General features: G+C 43.6%; 1 protein-coding gene across 2 annotated transcripts in view; it reads right to left on the reverse strand.

Moving 5' to 3' along the window:
- Nucleotides 1–17,333, reverse strand: part of Gnal (G protein subunit alpha L) — a 143,938-nt gene that overhangs the window by 33,401 nt on the left and 93,204 nt on the right. For both annotated transcript variants that reach the window (XM_032885456.1, XM_032885457.1), the window contains exon 5: nt 4,792–4,889. In XM_032885456.1, the coding sequence (XP_032741347.1) occupies nt 4,792–4,889 (98 nt within the window). The remainder of the gene's footprint in view (nt 1–4,791; nt 4,890–17,333) is intronic.

Consider the following 17,333-nt stretch of genomic DNA (forward strand, 5'->3'; position numbering starts at 1 on the left):
CCTTGAACTTGCTATCTTCTTGTCTCTACCACCCGAGTAGTTGGGATTGCAAGCTGGCAACACTAGGCCTGGCTTCTTAGGTCTTAGTGGACCACTCAGTCTTCTAAGGCCCTAACAGAATTTCAGCATCACCAAGGAACTCTCCTCTAGAGGGTTCTGAGAATTATGCATAGAAAGATGACTTTTACTCATGGGAGGAAATACAGGGACAAAGACTGGCACAGAGACTGAAGGAAAGGCCATCCAGACACTGCCCCACATGGGGATCCATCCCATATGCAGCCACCAAACCCAGTCACTATTCTGATGCTAAGAAGTGCTTGCTGACAGGAGCCTGATATAGATGTCTCCTAAGAGGCTTTGCTAGAGCCTTACTGATACAGATGATGATGTTTGCAGCCAATCATTGGACCGAGCATGGGAACCTCAATGGAGGAGTTAGGGAAAGGACTGAAGGAGCTGAAGGGGTTTGCAACCCCACAGGAAGAACAACAATATCAAGCAACCAGATCCCCCTCCCCTCCCTCCAGAGCTCCCAGGGACTAAATTGTCAACCAAAGAGTACACAAGGCTCCAGCCACATTTGTAGCAGAGGATGGCATTGTCTTGCATCAATAGGAGAAACCCTTGGTCCTGTGAAGGCTTGTTTTCCCAGTGTAGGGGGATGCCAGGGTGTTGAGGTAGGAGTGGGTGGGTGGGAGGAGGGCATTCTCATAGAAGCAGGGGGAGGGGGAATGGGAGAGGGGGGAACCAGGAAAGGGGATAACATTTGAAATGTAAATACATAAAACTATCCAATAAAAAAAATGCAATAATAGAGCTCCTAAGAAAAGAAAAAAAAAAAGTAAGCATTGGAGTTCAGAGTGCAGAACTGCCGGGTAGCATAGCACGGTGACTCAGAGTCACTCAAGACATTAGTCAGATCTGTTCCTAGCAATTTAGATGAGGGGAAAGCAAAGCAAAGGGAAGAAACTACGTCAAGATCTTGGGGCTTGGCAAGAGTAAGCTGTAGTGTATGAGAATCTAGGGTGTGGTGTGGACTTGTGAAGGAGTCAAGGGTCAGTGTCTCCAGTCAGCGGCACACTGAATACCAGACTCTTGCTTTGTTAGTTCAGTTACAATCCCATGTTGCACATGAAACTTCGATGTTCTCTGGATTGAGCATGTGATGGTAGTGTCTTAAGACTATATGGGGGGTTGGGGATTTAGCTCAGTGGTAGAGCGCTTGCCTAGGAAGTGCAAGGCCCTGGATTTGGTCCCCAGCTCCGGAAAAAAAGAACCAAAAAAAAAAAGACTATATGGAGCGGAATGATCCTGTTTCCCGGTCTTCCCAGCCGTCAGAATGTGCTACAGTGCATTTCCCTGGCATCTGTAGTGATGCTGGTATGAACCACACACTGGGCTGCCAGCCAGACAAAAGAACAGCCCACGAGTCACATGTAGCCCATCGTCCTTGATAAGGCAAGGAAACAATGATGTCATCAGTGCAGTATTTCCCATACGAATCTCTTTAAGTGTATGTGGTGTATGTGTGGGTGCCTGCTGAGGCCAACAGAGGGGATTGGATCCCCCCCAGATCTGTAGTTACAGGTGGTTGTGAGCTACCTGGGTTCTGGGAACTGCACTCCTGTCCTCTGGAAGAGCAGGGAGTCCTCTTAGCCTCTGAGCCATCTTCTAGTCCTTACTCTATCTCTCGTTTGCATCACTTCTTTTGTGTTTGACTTAATCCTGAGCTGTTTCATTCATCGAAGTCCTGGGAACGGTAGGCTAGGAAACATTTGTATGTGTCTCTATTTCCCTGGAGGGCTAAGTGCAATCTGGGTCTGCAGAAGCATGTATGCTCGGTGAAGTTTGTACAGTAATGGAACTGTCTCATGATACACTTTTCAGAGCATGATCATGTCAGCAGCAATGTTTGACTCTGTTACATACATGACTGACGGTGATGCCCGACTGAAACATGGCACAGGACCCATTCCCTGGAGAAGTTCAAAGCCTCATGAGTTGACAAACAGCACAGCATCACAGTCACACCCCGCTGCCAGTGCGATGCATATATGCACTTTCTTTTATGAAGCAACAGTGACGGGAGATGGTCGGAGCTTACATTTCCCAAGAATTTACATAGCCACTTAAAACGCTCTGGGTTCTCCATTCCCTTAGTCCCTGAACTGAGCATGGGAGTAAAACACGATCAGTCTTAGGAGACAAAGGTATTGAACTAACACGATCCTCACAAGTTAAGATGGATAAAATGTACAAGGGCAGGTATGAAGAATCGGATTCCCAAGTCTCCAAGGTGGCAGTTTCCTGTGACTTGGTCAGATCTGAGCGTAAGAAAGTTGGGCTTTATATTCTTAACAAGCCTGAAAGGGGAATCTCTGGCTGAGGCCAGGAGCCTCATTCATGAGGAACTTTCTCTTCAGGGCTTTCTGAGGTATTCAAGGACAGAAGTGAAGGAAACCAGAAATCTATTCCTATGGTTGCCTCTATTACTGGGAAACCGTGATTCTGGAATGCCTCTGTCTACCTCTTTGAGCCTCAGGATATCAGTCTCATAAGCAAGATTAATACTTACCAAGAGCTCAACTATATGGCAGGCACTATTCTCAGGGCTTTGGGTGTCTTAACTTATTTGTCCTATCACAACTCCACGGGCCTGGATGCCACTTTTTTTTCCCTCCCACTGAAATATTTTGTCCCAAGTCTCATGCAGCAGGTGGCGGCAGAACTATTACATCATCTGATTCTTGGTCTGTTCATGGCCAAACTTGTGTCACTTTAAAAAAAAAAGATTTATTTTTGTACAGTCTACTTGAAGCTAAATCATTAGCTCCCCACTCCGCTGACACAAGAGTAAGGTTTCCATTTTTGTTGTTTAAGAAATTAAATTCCTCGGGCTGGAGAGATGGCTCAGTGGTTAAGAGCACTGACTGCTCTTCCAGAGGTCCTGAGTTCAATTCCCAGCAACCATGTGGTGGCTCGAAACCATCTGGAATCTGACACCCTTTTCTGGTTTGTCTTAAGACAGCGACAGTGTACAGGGTACTTGCATAAAACAAATAAATAAATCTTGAAAAAAAAGAAATTAAATTCCTCAAGTGACAATGAGTGTCAACGCTGTGTCTACAAGGACACTGACACAAGGCAACAAAGCACACACTGCACCCCAACTTCCGGTGCAAACATAAGTGAATGTCATTGTGGTTTGACTACTCTGGAGATTCCTGATGCTGGCAATTTCTGCTTTAGCGTGTAGGTTGATAGAAGTTATATAACACAGGCAGACCTCAGACTCACGAGCTTCCTGCCTCAACTTTGTAATAAGCATAAAGATAACCACATGCTTTAAGAGTCAGACCCTGGTCATGACTCTGAAAACAGTTATTTTATTTTTCTCTCATACGACAACAGCTTTATTGTGAGTTTGACCTTCACAGAGAAATTTCCAGTGCACTTAGAATTCTCATTAAACTAGGACACTATAGAGCTGTGTTATTCCAAATTCTAGAAGGCATTTAAACAGGTGACTGATTGTCATCGTTGCTCGTGAGATGAACAGCAGTATAGTTGAATCTGGGTCCCAGACTAGCATGTACCACTTGCTTCTGTATCTCAGGGGACAAAAGGGTGTCTGAACAAAGGGATCGTTGATTAACCTTTTTTACTTTGCAAGGGAATCAACCAATGTTGGCCTAAGAACCCTCACTGAAGGAACTCACACCACACTCATTTATCCCACAAAACTCCAGAGAAGGTAGTTTAAGCCTCTTCACAAAACAAACTACCTGGCATCTGTGAGTGAGCTCCAACACTGGCCTGTATCTGATCTCAGACAATATGAAAACATCTCTTCCCTGGAACACAAATTCACCCCACAGGAAACAGCAGGATAACGAAAGTCGTTGTTGAAGCTCTGTACCCTAGTTACGGGGCAGTTGTATGACCAGGAGTATGTGGTCAACTCTCACTTCTGGGTCATAATCAATCTGCCTTCCTTTTCACGATCAGTCAATCAGAACACACTGAAGTCACTGCTGGTTCAAGTCCAGAACCGCTCCAAAACAGCAGAAGAAAGGAGCAAGAACCTGCCTGACATCAGTGTAAGCTTTATTATGCTGGACTCCAAAATGCAGCAGGGAAATAATAGGAAACAGGCTTTATTTTCTTTTAAATTAGATGCGTGTGCATATATCTCTGTGCATGCTAGTGCAGGTGCCCAAGGAGGCCAGCAGAGGGCACCAGATCCCCTGGAGGTGGAGTTACAGGCAGATATGAGCAGCCATGTGAGTGCTGGGAACTGAACTTAGGTCCTTTGGAAGAGCATCCAGTGCTCTTTAGATACCAATTTATGTCTCCAGTCCTACACATTTTGATATTAAAAAAAGTAATTTGAGGAACCTTGCTTCAAAATTAAAATATAATAGTGAATGTTTAGGTAATTATAATTCACAAATATGCCTTTAACACTGTGCAGAAAGGAAACGCATGAAAAGAACTTAGAAGAGGACAAAGGGAGTGAAACCTATTCTGGTTCTTCCGTGAAACAATGTTACTGAACACATCTCCTTCAGTAAAACAGTGTTACCAAACACATCCTCCTCAGCGAAACAATGTTACTGAATATACCTTCAGTGAAACAATGTTGCCAAAGCCACCTCCTTTAGAAAAGTTAACTTCCGAAGTCAAAGCTACTCTTGATTCCTGTTTTTAGGAAACCTCAGAGCTATAGTGGGCACAGCCAAGAATACAATCAGGCTTCAGAGAGGTCTGGCCTGGGCAGCAACTTACTATTGTGCACAGTCGATCAGCTGGTACTCGTTGGATCTCTCAAAGCAGGCCTTCACTCCCTCATCATCCCACAGCTTCTTCACATGGTCAAAGAACTCCTAAGGTTGGAAAGAGTGACAAGAAAACACAGGTCAGGATATTTTACAAAGTAGGAAGCAAAAGGAAACAGCAAGGCAGAAGAGAGGAAGGCAGGGCTTCTTTTGGTGGGAAAGTTCAGGCTCTACACAGTCATGGGTATCCACTGTTCAGCACAATGCAAGGCAAGGTGATTCGGCTCTCACCACTCCTGCAAACTACAGAATCTCCTTACTGCTCACAAAGCTCACCAGAATGAAAACTGTTAGTCAAAAATCAATGGCAGGCATCAATCACAAAACAAGAAGATGCTTGGTAAGGTTTTTGGCATTCAGTACTTTTGAGAGCCAAGTAACTGCCCCAGCCGATGGAGGGTATGAATTGTCTTGGGTCCACTTAACAGCTGTCTTTTGGCTTTTCAAGGTGACATGAGATCAAAATGAAGGGCTGGAGAGATGGCTCAGGGATTAAAAGTAGCACTTGTTGTTCTTACAGAGGACCCCAGTTTGACTCTCATCATTCAAATGGTGGTTCACAACCATCTGTAGTTCTAGCCCAAGGGGATTCAATACCCTCTTATGTCCTCCTTGGGCACCAGAAATGCATATGGTTCATACGAGGCAAAAGACTCATACACATAAAATAAAAAGATAATAAAAATAAAAAGGAACATATCAAGTAGATGGATTAAATTGGCTCATTAACATATAAAGGAAATCTATCATAGGGTCTCAGGTAGTCCAGGCTGGACTCAAACTTATGATCCTTCTGCTTCACCCTTCAGTACTATGCCTGCTCAGTGATGGACAGTTTACTATGAGGGTTTTATTTGTGTGTGTGTGAGTGTGTGTGTGTGTGTGTGTGTGTGTGTGTGTGTTTAAAGCAAACCATGAGTTCAATGTGAACTGTGAGTTTTGGTTCACCCAAGAGTCGTAAAGTCACTATGCTCAACCATTATGACAGCAGGGCCCTCTGAAAGAACCTTCCTTATACTAAGTCATGTCACTAGCTCTGGGGTACTTGATTCCTCTCCATGTAACAGGCTTAATGTAAGACTGATTTGAATATAGGAACCATTGATACTATACTATGTTTTATAAAGTCAACATAGTTCCTATTGGCAGCTTAAATGGTGCCCAGGATGGGTCTAAATATGGCTAATAAGCACAAAGAGTGGTGAGCTCTTTTTCTGGTTTCTTGGATTAAGAAAGGCCAATACAAACTAAGGAGGAAAACAGTTTGTAGGCTGCTGACTATCTCTGGCCCATGTAGCAGAGCAATGTGCTGGTCACAGCAGTTGGTCACATTGTGACCCCACACAGGTCAGACCCTGAACTAACTTGGATAAGGCTAGGGGCCAGAGACAAGAAGAGATTAGACGCTCAGGAGACCAAGCCATGGAAAGCTTGTCACGGGGACTGGATCTAGGGCAAGTGCAGAGGCACTGTGTGCCCTGCAGGACCTCTGGCAGGTGGCAGGGGAGAAGTAGGTGTTCTGATTGGACTCATTGCTATTCAGTCACTGACAGAAGGGCAGGAGCGTGCTGGACGGGTCAGGAGAAGGACAGGGTCATGGGGTGCTTGCATCACTTAGGCCCAAAGCTCTGAAGATCCCTGTGGAATCCACTGGGCTCCTCTCTACATCAATACCTATGTCCTGGCTCTTCAGCGCCATTAAAGATTGCATTCAGAGATGGAAGGCTAAGCAGAAATGTGACTGTATGACATGCCTTAATTTTTTTGTATTACTGAATGAGAAGCACCTTGGGATCTTTGTATGCTTAGGCAACCTAAAGGCCAAAGTCAAATACCTTGACTCTTTCCAAGGAGCTGAGCTGCGTTGTCTAAGGTAGTCATTGTACCACATGGAAAACTACTCTTCACGACAATGTTCTAGAGTTTCGAAAGCATAATTTTGTTAATTTTTTTTTGCACGTAGATGCATGTGTACTCGTGTTTGCACATGTGGCATCTGTGGTGGGGGTGTTCATGTATGCAACCCTGTGCAGACATCTGAGGCCGACACTGGGGGATCTTCCTTGATTTATCTCAAGCTTACTTGTTGAGGCAGGGTTTCTCAAAGGAATCTAGAGCTCACTGAAATGGATACTCTAACTAGCTTTCTCCATCCTGGAACCCTGTCCTCTACTTTCTGGTTGTTGTGACAGCAGGGCTGCCATACCCATCTGGCATTTATGTAGGTGCTGGGGATGGGAAACCAGATCCTCACACTGGCCCAGCAAGCACTTTATATGGTGAGCCATCTCCCTAGGGGCCATAAATTCAAGTAAACTTTAAAGTTAAAAAAAATGTTGGGGCTGGAGAGATGGGTTGAGCCACTCTTCCAGAGGTCCTGAGGCAACCACATGGTGGCTCAAACCATTTAATGCCCTCTTCTGGTGTGTTGAAGACAAAAAAAAAGTACTTATATATAATAAATGAATAAATCTTTTAAAAAAAGTTAAGTACTTAACCACTTCCTGTTGTTTTCACAACTATATTCTTCCACAACCTGGTATTGATAGCATAATAGAAAATAGCTTGAAATTCTCAGACAACGACCAGATTTTGTTCCTGCTATCGAATTCTTCGTAAGTCTTTTTAAAAAGGAAAACAAACAGATGACGAGAAACATAAAAATATAATTTCTATGCTAATGTACTCAAATCACTTCTGGGACACACACTTGGGACATATTTTCCAATTTGAAATGCAAATTGGAAGCATCTCTCTAATTTCTTGAGATGTGGGATGAACAACAGACCCCTGCACTCCATAGGGTGTGGCTGCTTAACTCTGACTAGTGGCAGCAGTCCCCAGCCAGCCCTGTTCTCAGGGGCTTGTTGAACTTGTCACTGGGTAGTGAGAAAATATTGCGCCTTACATTCAGTGCTTGATATTCTTTCAAAGATGACATAGAGAAAATATCTCTAATGTTAGTGTCAAGAGCCCTCCTGTAAAGACAGGTTATTTATATCTGTTATGTGTTTTTAATCTTACAGAACCTGACTTGATGACAATGATGATTCTCCTTCCTCTTTTTGAGACAAGATCTCATGTAGCCCAGGGTAGCCGTAAATTAGCTATGTGGCAGGGGGCGACCTTGAACTTGTGCTTCTCTTGCCTTCAATACTGAGTGCTGGGATTACAGGAGGGCACACTATGCCTGGCTTATGTAGTACTGAGGACCAAGTGCATGCTGGGAAAGCACTCTACCAACTGAGGTGCATCCTCCAGCCCCTTTCTAGGGGGTTATATAATATTAATAACATGTAAGAACTGTGTAAATAGTTGCTACATTGTGTCCTTAGGGAATAAAGACAGGAAGAAGTTTGTGCATGTTTAGAACCATTGCAGATTTCCCCAAAATATTTATGATTCTTGATTGGTTGGCATCTTAGGTTAAAAAAAAATACCGACCAATATGGAACGTCAACTGTAAGCCTAAAATTCTACTTAGGAACAGCTTTCAGAAACTATGCTAGGAAAAACCCCACTAACCCAGCCATTTGAATCACTGAGCAGTCTCAAACTCTTGCCTTCACTAGCATGAAGTATGACTATCAAAGACAGCATCAAAAATTGCTCAGTAAAAGGAGGTCATACCCCTCGCTCAGTGGATGCCTTTGTGCTCCAGGCAACTCTCTGGGGGGTCTTGGACACTAGGTCTTTTCTGTGTCTCAAATAGTCCATGAAATGGGTGATTCAGTTCTGGGTTCCAGAACTGACGTAGAGTGAGGACTACTGAGCCTACTTCCTTATCTTCACATCAACCTGGCTGGAAAGGGGCCAAGCCTGCCCTTAAAGCATGCTCTGAGTCCACCTAGCTCCTCTCTCTCTGGCCCGCAGCAGCTCCTTGGACTCAGGAAAGCTGTGAGGTCACGGGAGACAGCATGTACACACCTGTTTTTGCCTGTAGGACTTAGCCTACTAACCATTACCACCACAGCAGCAGCAGCAGCAGCAGCAGCAGCAGCAGCAGCAGCAGCAGCAGCAGCAGCAGCAGCAGCAGCAGCAGTCAGGTAGGATCATAGCACCATGTCAGAAGATATGATATTCACCCTTCTTATGGGTCTAAGACCTACCACTACCCCAGGGCCAGATGACTGCTTACTCTGTCACTATGGTATTGCCTTTTCTAAAAAACAAATTATACATATGAAATCATATACTCTTTTAGTTTCTTTCTCACTTAGAATAATGTATTTTAGATTAATTCACTTTTTTTTTTTCTTCCAGAGCTGGGGATCGAACCCAGGGCCTTGCGCTTCCTAGGCAAGCGCTCTACCACTGAGCTAAATCCCCAACCCGATTAATTCACTTTTTAATGCATATTACCAATGTGTTTCAGTGGATTCAGTATGCGGGCACAAGTGTACTATGGTGCCCTATGCAGAAGTCAGAGGACAACTTTTGGGGACTGGACCTCTTCCTCCACTGTGAGTTCTGGGGGGGTCAAATTCAGGTTATTGGGATTGTGTGCCAAGTACTTTTACCCTTTTAGCCATCTTCTGGGCCGTGTTTCCAGCTTTAAACAAATATAAAGAGTGCTGTGTTGTTTTTTATATGGCCTTTGGTTTTGCTGGATTACAAATAGGTGTAATAGGTGTGTAGCTGTTAAAAACAGCCAGTTTGCTTTGCACATTGGTTATACTACATTGGTTCCATTTTGCAGGGCAGGGGGCAGGGGCAGGGGCAGGGGCAGGGGCAGGGGCAGGGGCAGGGCAAGGGGCAGGGGGGCAGGGGCAGGGGGGGCAGGGGCAGGGGGCAGGGGGCAGGGGCAGGGCAGGAACAAAGCCTAGGACTTCCAGCTTCCCACAATTTTACTATTAATTTTTCTTTTTCTTTTCATCTCCTCCTTCCCTCCCCCCCTCCCTCCCTCCCTCTCCCTCTCTGGTTTTGCTGAGACAGTTTCTCTGTGTAACCATGGCTGTCTCAGAATTCAACTGTAGACCAGGCTAGCCTCAAATTCAGAGTTCCGCCTGCCTCTACCTCCTGAGTGCTGAGATTAAAGGCGTTTACCACTGCTGCCTGGCTCAGTTTTCTTATATCCTCACTGTGGTCTTAGCTTTCACTTCCTTAAGGACAAATACAGTGGAGGATCATTGCAGTGACATTTCCTCCTCCTTTCCCTCTCTTTCTTCCTCCTTCACACTCAGGCTGTCCTGGGGTTTACTATGTAGCCCAAGATGGCCTTGAATTATAATCCTCTTGTCTCTGCCTCCCAAGTGCTTGGATTACAGATGTCTGCTACTATGCCTGGATTCTTGCACATCTTCTTGTCTTCTGGCTATGGAATTTTTTTTTTTAAAGTAAATGATTTTTAAAATGTCAGCTGAAGTTAAAACCTTTTTTAGATACAGGCTTATGTATATCTTGGACTTCAGTTTTCTTAAGTTTCTTCTGTTGATGAACACAACGTAAAATTTTTGCTGATGTCCAATTAATCAGTTCCTTATCTTTCAGAGTTTATAGTTCTCTCTCTTTACCCCCTCCTCCGGTGTGTGTTCTGTCAGAGAACTCTCTGGATAATTTAAGATTAAATTTTCCCATGTTTTCTTATAAGTGTTATAATTTTAGTTCATACATTTGCATATTAACCCAATGAATTACTTTGGCATGGTGTAAAGAGACAGCCAATGCTTGCTTTTCCCACACGAATACCCACAATTTGCAGCCCATCTGGAGAAAAGGCTGCCCTTTCTCAGTTGAATTACCATGATTCTTCTGTTATATCTGACCAATGGACCTGGGTCTGTTTCTGGAGCTCTGGCAACCATTGACCTAGCACCCCTGTCCTCTTTATGCCCACACCAGACTGTCTCGATCACTGAGGATTCCTAGTGACCTTAAGATGAGTTTCCTTTTTTCTCTCCTTTTTGGTTCTGGAGTTGAATCCATAGTTTCTGTCATGCGAAGTCTAACACTAGCTTCACTTGGTTTCCAAGTTATGAAGCTTTACGTTCTCTATTTTTTTCTGCTACAACATTTTTAGAACGTCATTGTGGTTATCCTAAGGTCTTTTAAGTTTCACGTAACATTTCAGGATTGTGTTGCTTGTGTTTTTACTCATGTTTATATAGAGCTTTAAGTCACCAATGGAAGAATGGTATCTTAATCATGAATCTTCTGTGAACACCATATGCCAATTATGAACTGTTTCATACGGTTTTATAGTTTCCAATGTTCACATATTTTGTATCCTTTGTTAAATGTCTTCCTAAGTAAACTTTCTTACTTCTTTTGAATTCACTTATATTTAACTTTTATAAATCTTTCATTTTCTTGGTTAGACACCCCCTCCCTGAACAGTTCAGGACATGATTATATGTGTATATATATATATATATATATATATATATATATATATATATATGTAGTGGCTATTGTAAATGAGATCCCCCAATTTCTTCCTCAGTGTGTTTACAATCTGCATATAGGAAGGCTACTAATTTTTGTATCTTATTGTTATACTGAATGTATTTATCAGCTGTAGGAGGTTTGGGGCAGAGTCATTAGGATTTTATAACATACAGAATCCTTTCATCTGCAAATAAGAACATCTGACTTCTTCCTCTCCTATTTATATCCTTTTTATCTCCTTCATTTGTCTTATTTCTGTAGCTAATATTTCAAGTTTTGCTTTTTTTTTCTTGGTCTCACTACATAGCCCTGGCAATCTCTGCCTCTGCCTCTGCCTCTGCCCCTAAGTGTTGGGATTAAAGGCACGCTTCTCAATATGGCTGCCCTATGATTTCAACTACTATATTGAATAGGAATGAGGAGAGTTGGTGTACTTATCTTGTAGGTTTCAGTGGAGTTGGTCTGCATTTGCCCCTTGCATTTAGCAAGGTGCTGGCTATGGGATTGCCTCTATTATGCCAAGATAAGGCCTCTGTATTCTTAGATTCTTTAGATCTTTTATTAAGAAGGGATGTTGGGATCTGGTCAAGAGGTCTTTTCGGCATTCAGTGAGGTGTCGTGTGGTCCTAGAGTCCATTGTTTTATTTATGTTGAATTATCTCTGCATCTCTGAGATGGAGCCAACTTGATCATGGTGGACGATCTCTAATTGTGCTCTTAGATTCTGTTTGCAAGTATTTTTTTTAAAATAAAGTTCTTATCAGCCCTTTGGGATATAACTTCCAGAGGCTGCCAAAGTTATATATGTGGCTGTTCTAACTTTTTAAAAAAGTGTTTATTTTATGTATGTGTGTGTACTGTAGTTGTCTTCAGACACCAGAAGAGGGCATCCGATCTCATTACAGATGGTTGTGAGCCACCATGTGTTTGCTGGGAATTGAACTCAGGCCCTCTGGAAGGGCAGTCAGTGCTCTTAACTGCTGAGCCATCTCACCAGCCCATGTTTGCAAGTATTTTACCGAGAGGGTTTTTTTTTGGTTTTTGGTTTATTTGTTTGTCTTTTGTTCATTTCATTAGAGGTATTTATAGCTGTCCTATAAGTAGCTTTTCTTGTTGGTTTTCTGTCTGGTTTCAATATCAGGGTAGAGTAGAACTGGATCAGGGTAGTACAGGCTTTATAAAAAGAACTTAAAATATCCCTTCATTTTCTATTTTATGGAGTACTTTGAGGAGTACTGGCATTAGTTCTTAAATGGTTTGGTAGAATTCTTCACTGACTATATCCCATTTGTTTCAGTTGGGGTATTTTTTTAGGTACCATTTCTATGTCATTGGACTTTATGAGTCTATTTAAATTATTTATTTTATCTTGATTTAGCTGTGGTAGACCATATATATCTCAAAATTTATCCATTTCTTTTATAGTTTCCAGCTTGATATGATACATATTTTAAAACCGTGTCCTTATGAGTTTTGGAATTCCCCCAGGGTCTGTCATGATGCCACTCTTCGGTTTGTACTAATGTTATTCGATTGGGTTCTCACTCTATCTCTAAAACCTTGTCGGATATTTCATTTTTGGACATTCTGAGTAGCATACAAATTGGTATCTCTTTTAGTTTTATCTATTACAAACTTGCTATTTTTACCTATTAATTTATAAGGTTATAACTGGGACAGAATTGGGATTTAACGTAGATTGAAGATACAGGACGACTGAGAGGCATGGGACCTCTATAGCCACTACGTTAACCTTCATGGTTTTGGTGCTTTTATAGTGTGTGTGTGTGTGTGTGTGTGTGTGTGTGTGTGTGCATGCATGTACATGCAGAGGTCAGAAATTATAATTATTTTTAAAGGTATAGAAAATTCCAGCTCTTATTTCCAAATTCTACCTCACCTAACAATTGTCTTAAGCACAGAAGTTTAATAATCAGATCTGTGGCCCATAGTGGAGAATTAATTAAATATACCAGTTGGTGGTGGGAGTATAAATTTCTCTAATTACCTCTCCTCCCCACAAAAATAGTTCTCATGCTTTTGAGAATTTTCATAGTACTTCTACTCCTAAACTTCAGAGACTCCACAAACCCCAGCTCTCTGGGAAAAGTCGAAAGTGCGGCATGCCTTCAGCACAGAAACTTATTTGTGTGGGATCAGGAATAAAATAATTTGATATTTTCACTGGGAAAAAGAGACCTCAAGAATCACGACTTTAAGTCTGTGCTCTCAGACAATGCGCTGTTACTTGACAAGAATTCTCCTCAGAAGGGGGAAAAAAAAATCAAGCTCGAATTATGTAATCATTCTCGTCCTTGGCCTTCTGAGTCATTTCTGTCTACTGGGGCAGCACAGGGAATGGAGATCCCTTCTCTGGAGGAGTCAAGCTGAATTCAAAGCAGACCTCTGAAGGTAGGTCTGCTGCATTCCAAGCGACAACGATGGTAGAACCTGATAACATTTCTTTGGGAAAACTGCAGTGTAAGACACGCTAAGAGCTCTAATAAGGCCCATCAGATAATGACCCTGGTGGCTGTCCTCAGAGTTTAGCATCTGAGTCCTTGGGCTCAACCCCAGATGGTGGATTTTAGCTCTGACTACTGAAACTCACTTTCTCCAGCTATCTCATGGAATAGCTCAGTGGATACAGTATTTCTGGGCTAAGGGTGGCACCATATCCTGGATTGAACGGTACATGGCTCAAAGGTCAAGACCTGGAGGTCTAGAGAGTGTGGGATGAGAGGTAGGAATCTACAGGGGAGTCTGATAACCAACCTCTGGAAGGCCGGAGAGGGCCGGGCTGGCCCAGAGGTTGATCGTCAGAGTTGCCAATTTACTCTCCTTTCTACCTGATTCCGCTGTAATTATTTATCAGAGTCCTGGAATGGGACAACCTTAGGGGTGGGAGGCAATGGTAGGCAAACCAGGAAGTTTGCTTGACAAAGAAGCTGGCTTCTCTTTAAATAATAATGAAGGCTGCTGGAGAGACTCCTTGGGTGTTGATTCAGTGGTTGCTTTTTGATCCTCTCCTATCTAACTCACCAGCACTCACCATGGCTGACACTCCCTGCCCCACAGAGCACTGTCTCCTTGGGTTTTAAAGATGCTGCCATTACCACTGCTTGGCATCTTTTCCTCTGTTCTAAGTCTCTGAAACCTGGACGTTCTCAGGGCTCACTCTGCTGTCCGAGCTTAATCATTTCCTTTATAATCTTTTCCATTCTGTGCCTTAAATTTTATGACTATTCTATTAAATATGGATTTTTTTCACGCCATCCTAGACTTTCCCGTCATTCGGACAAGCACAACCAAATTGGCCTCACTGTTTGCATTCTACCAAGAGCTCAGTAAGTTCAAAGCGGCCGTAGTTTTCCTTCCCAACCTGCTATAGCTGAGGTATTTTTCTTCAGTGGTATAGACAAGTGATAAGTTGTCCATGCTCCAATAAACGCCAGCACATTGACTAAACTCAGTGGGTCATAAAATAAAAGATGTAAGTGTCAGAGGGGATTTGTTGGGAAGAATAAAATGTTCAGTGGAAGTGGAAGGGGATACGAGAGGGTAATGCATAAATACAACATGTATACATCGCCAAAGGATAAATTTAAAAAGTTAAAAAAAGATAAGTGTTCTAATCACAGTTAGAAGTTCCTATAGCTCTCCATAGATCCTTTCCCTCTCTGACATATCCTCCCTGTTCAACTCATTCCCTGCTTTGTTTACACATCGTAAGGAACATCGTGGACAAAGTACCTAGAATGAATTAGTGAGTTCTTAGTGGGAATGGATGGAATATTAAGAGTCCTGCTGAAGCAAATTCTGGCTTCTGCTTTAAGCACTCAGGCAGAGAGAGGAAGGAGAGGATCAGAAGGAAGCCAGTGTCTGAGGAGCACTTGGTGAGGAGAGCACTCCAAAGGAGATGGCCTCTGGAAGTCACGTGGGGCGGGCTCTCGGAGGGATTGTCAAGCCAAGTCTAGGAGGGATTACAATGGAAGGAAAGTTTGACTTAGAGTTGGAGGTGGAGACGGGGTACATTTGGAGTCAGGTCTATGGCGGCAGAGGATTCAACTTATAATGCCAAGTGAAGAGAAAGAGAGAAAAATTAATCAAAACAAACGGGATATTCCAGAACACCTGGATTTGGAAGAAGAGGAGAGTTAAAAGAGGAAACGAACATGCAGATCGAAATGAATGTGCTATTAAGAGGCGGAGCCAGGTGGGTGGCCTCGGTGGCTGCTTTCTGGAAGAGCCCACCTCCCCTGTGTCTTCCTCCCCTCCCCCACCTCTGCTTTCTGGCTGCTATGCGGTGAACAGTTTTGTTTTGCTGTACCTCCCTGTCACCAAGATGTTCCACCTCGCTGCAGGTCTTGTTCTAGTTACGTTTTGTCAACTTGACACAAGCTGGGGTCATCTGGGGAGAGAGAACCTCTGTTGAAAACATGCCTCTATCGGATTAGCTTGTAGGCAAGTCTGTGGGGGCATTTTTCTTGATTAACGGTGAATGTAGGAGGACCCAGCCAATGGGGGCAGTGTCACCCCTGGACACGTAGCTCCAGGTTGGATAATGCAGCAAGCTGAGCAAGCCACCGAGACTAAGCTAACCATCACCTTTGCTTCATGGTTCCTGACTCCACTCCTGCTTGGTTCCTTCCCTGACTTTTCTCAGTGATGGACTGGGACAGGGACACGTAAGCCAAAAAAAAATCCTTTCTTCCCCAAGTCGCTGTTTTTCAAGGTAGTCATTACAGCAAGAGAATGTGACTAGGACAGGCCCATGGCGATGTGTCCAGCTAACCGTGGGCTGAAACTGTGAACCCCAAGAAACCTTGCTCCCCCGTGTCCTGCAGCACTGTCTTAGTTTGGCTTTCACTGCTGTGAACAGACACCATGACCAAGGCAACTCATATAAAGGCAAACATTTAATTGGCACTGGCTTACAGTTTCAGGGATTCAGTCCATTGTCATCATGGCGGGAAGCATGACAGTGTGCAGGCAGACATGGTGGGGGAGGAGCTAAGGCTTCTGCACCTTGAGCTAAAGGCAGCGAGGAGACTGTCTTTTGCAGGCAGCCAGGAAAATGGTTTCTTCTGCCCTGAGTGGAGCTCGAGCACAGAACCTCAAAGCCCACCTCCACAGTGACGCACTACTTCCAACAAGGCCACACCTCCTAAAAGTGCCCCTTCTTATAGACCAACCATATTCAAACCACCATAACCAGGGCCTAAAAGAGTGGCTGGCATGAGATGGAATTCAACCATATCACTAAGAATAAAGCAAAGTACCATGGGTAATGAGTGAGACATACAACTTCCTTCACATGGTTCAGGTATCATCAGAACAGCTTAAAAGAATCCCCATGGCTCTACATAACAAAAGCAGCCCTCCAAATAGAATGTCTGGGTTTTTACCTGCTTGTCAGTCTACCAAGAGCAAATAACTGAAGGCATCTGAGACGTTACAGGAAGCAGAACTATTTATCTTGTCATATTTGTCTGAAATTATGTGTTCTTATAACAAAGAAAATGTCCTTGACTCCTCGGGGAAACAGGTAATCAAGTTGACATTTGAAAAATAAAAACTAGAAGTCTGTACGACGGTTGTGTAATGGAGCTGATTACTGCCTGGGGCCATTTTGGTTTGGGTATCCATTGCTCACTGGAGAAATACCACCTAAGTCTGATCCTGACACGCCTTTCTCAGAGAGCCTGACTTTCACGGATCGGGGAGAAGCGATCGTGGCAACCTTACTTGGTCATATCTGAACGTCCTACTCCATCTGCCCAGGGCTGGTTTGGTTAGTGACTAGACACACCTGCTCTGCCTGAGGTCTTTACACTCAGAGCTCATTCTGTTTTTTTTTTCCTTCAGTGGCTTACACTGAACCACGGTGCCATCCTGGGCATTTCTTCTACCCCACATCAAACTTGTCTCTCCAAGGCTCATTTGAAACTATCCAGTTTCGAGCGTCTTACCCTTCGTGGTGCTAACCACCAGTGTCTCCTACCAGGATGGCCACATTTGCCTCCTTGGTCCCCCTATCTCTATTCTGAGACAGTAGCTGGGACGAGGCTTTTCGGGCCTGCGTCAGCTCAGGCCATTCCTTGC

Source organism: Rattus rattus, chromosome 15 (genome assembly GCF_011064425.1).
Source record: "Rattus rattus isolate New Zealand chromosome 15, Rrattus_CSIRO_v1, whole genome shotgun sequence".
Taxonomy (NCBI): Eukaryota; Metazoa; Chordata; class Mammalia; order Rodentia; family Muridae; genus Rattus; species Rattus rattus.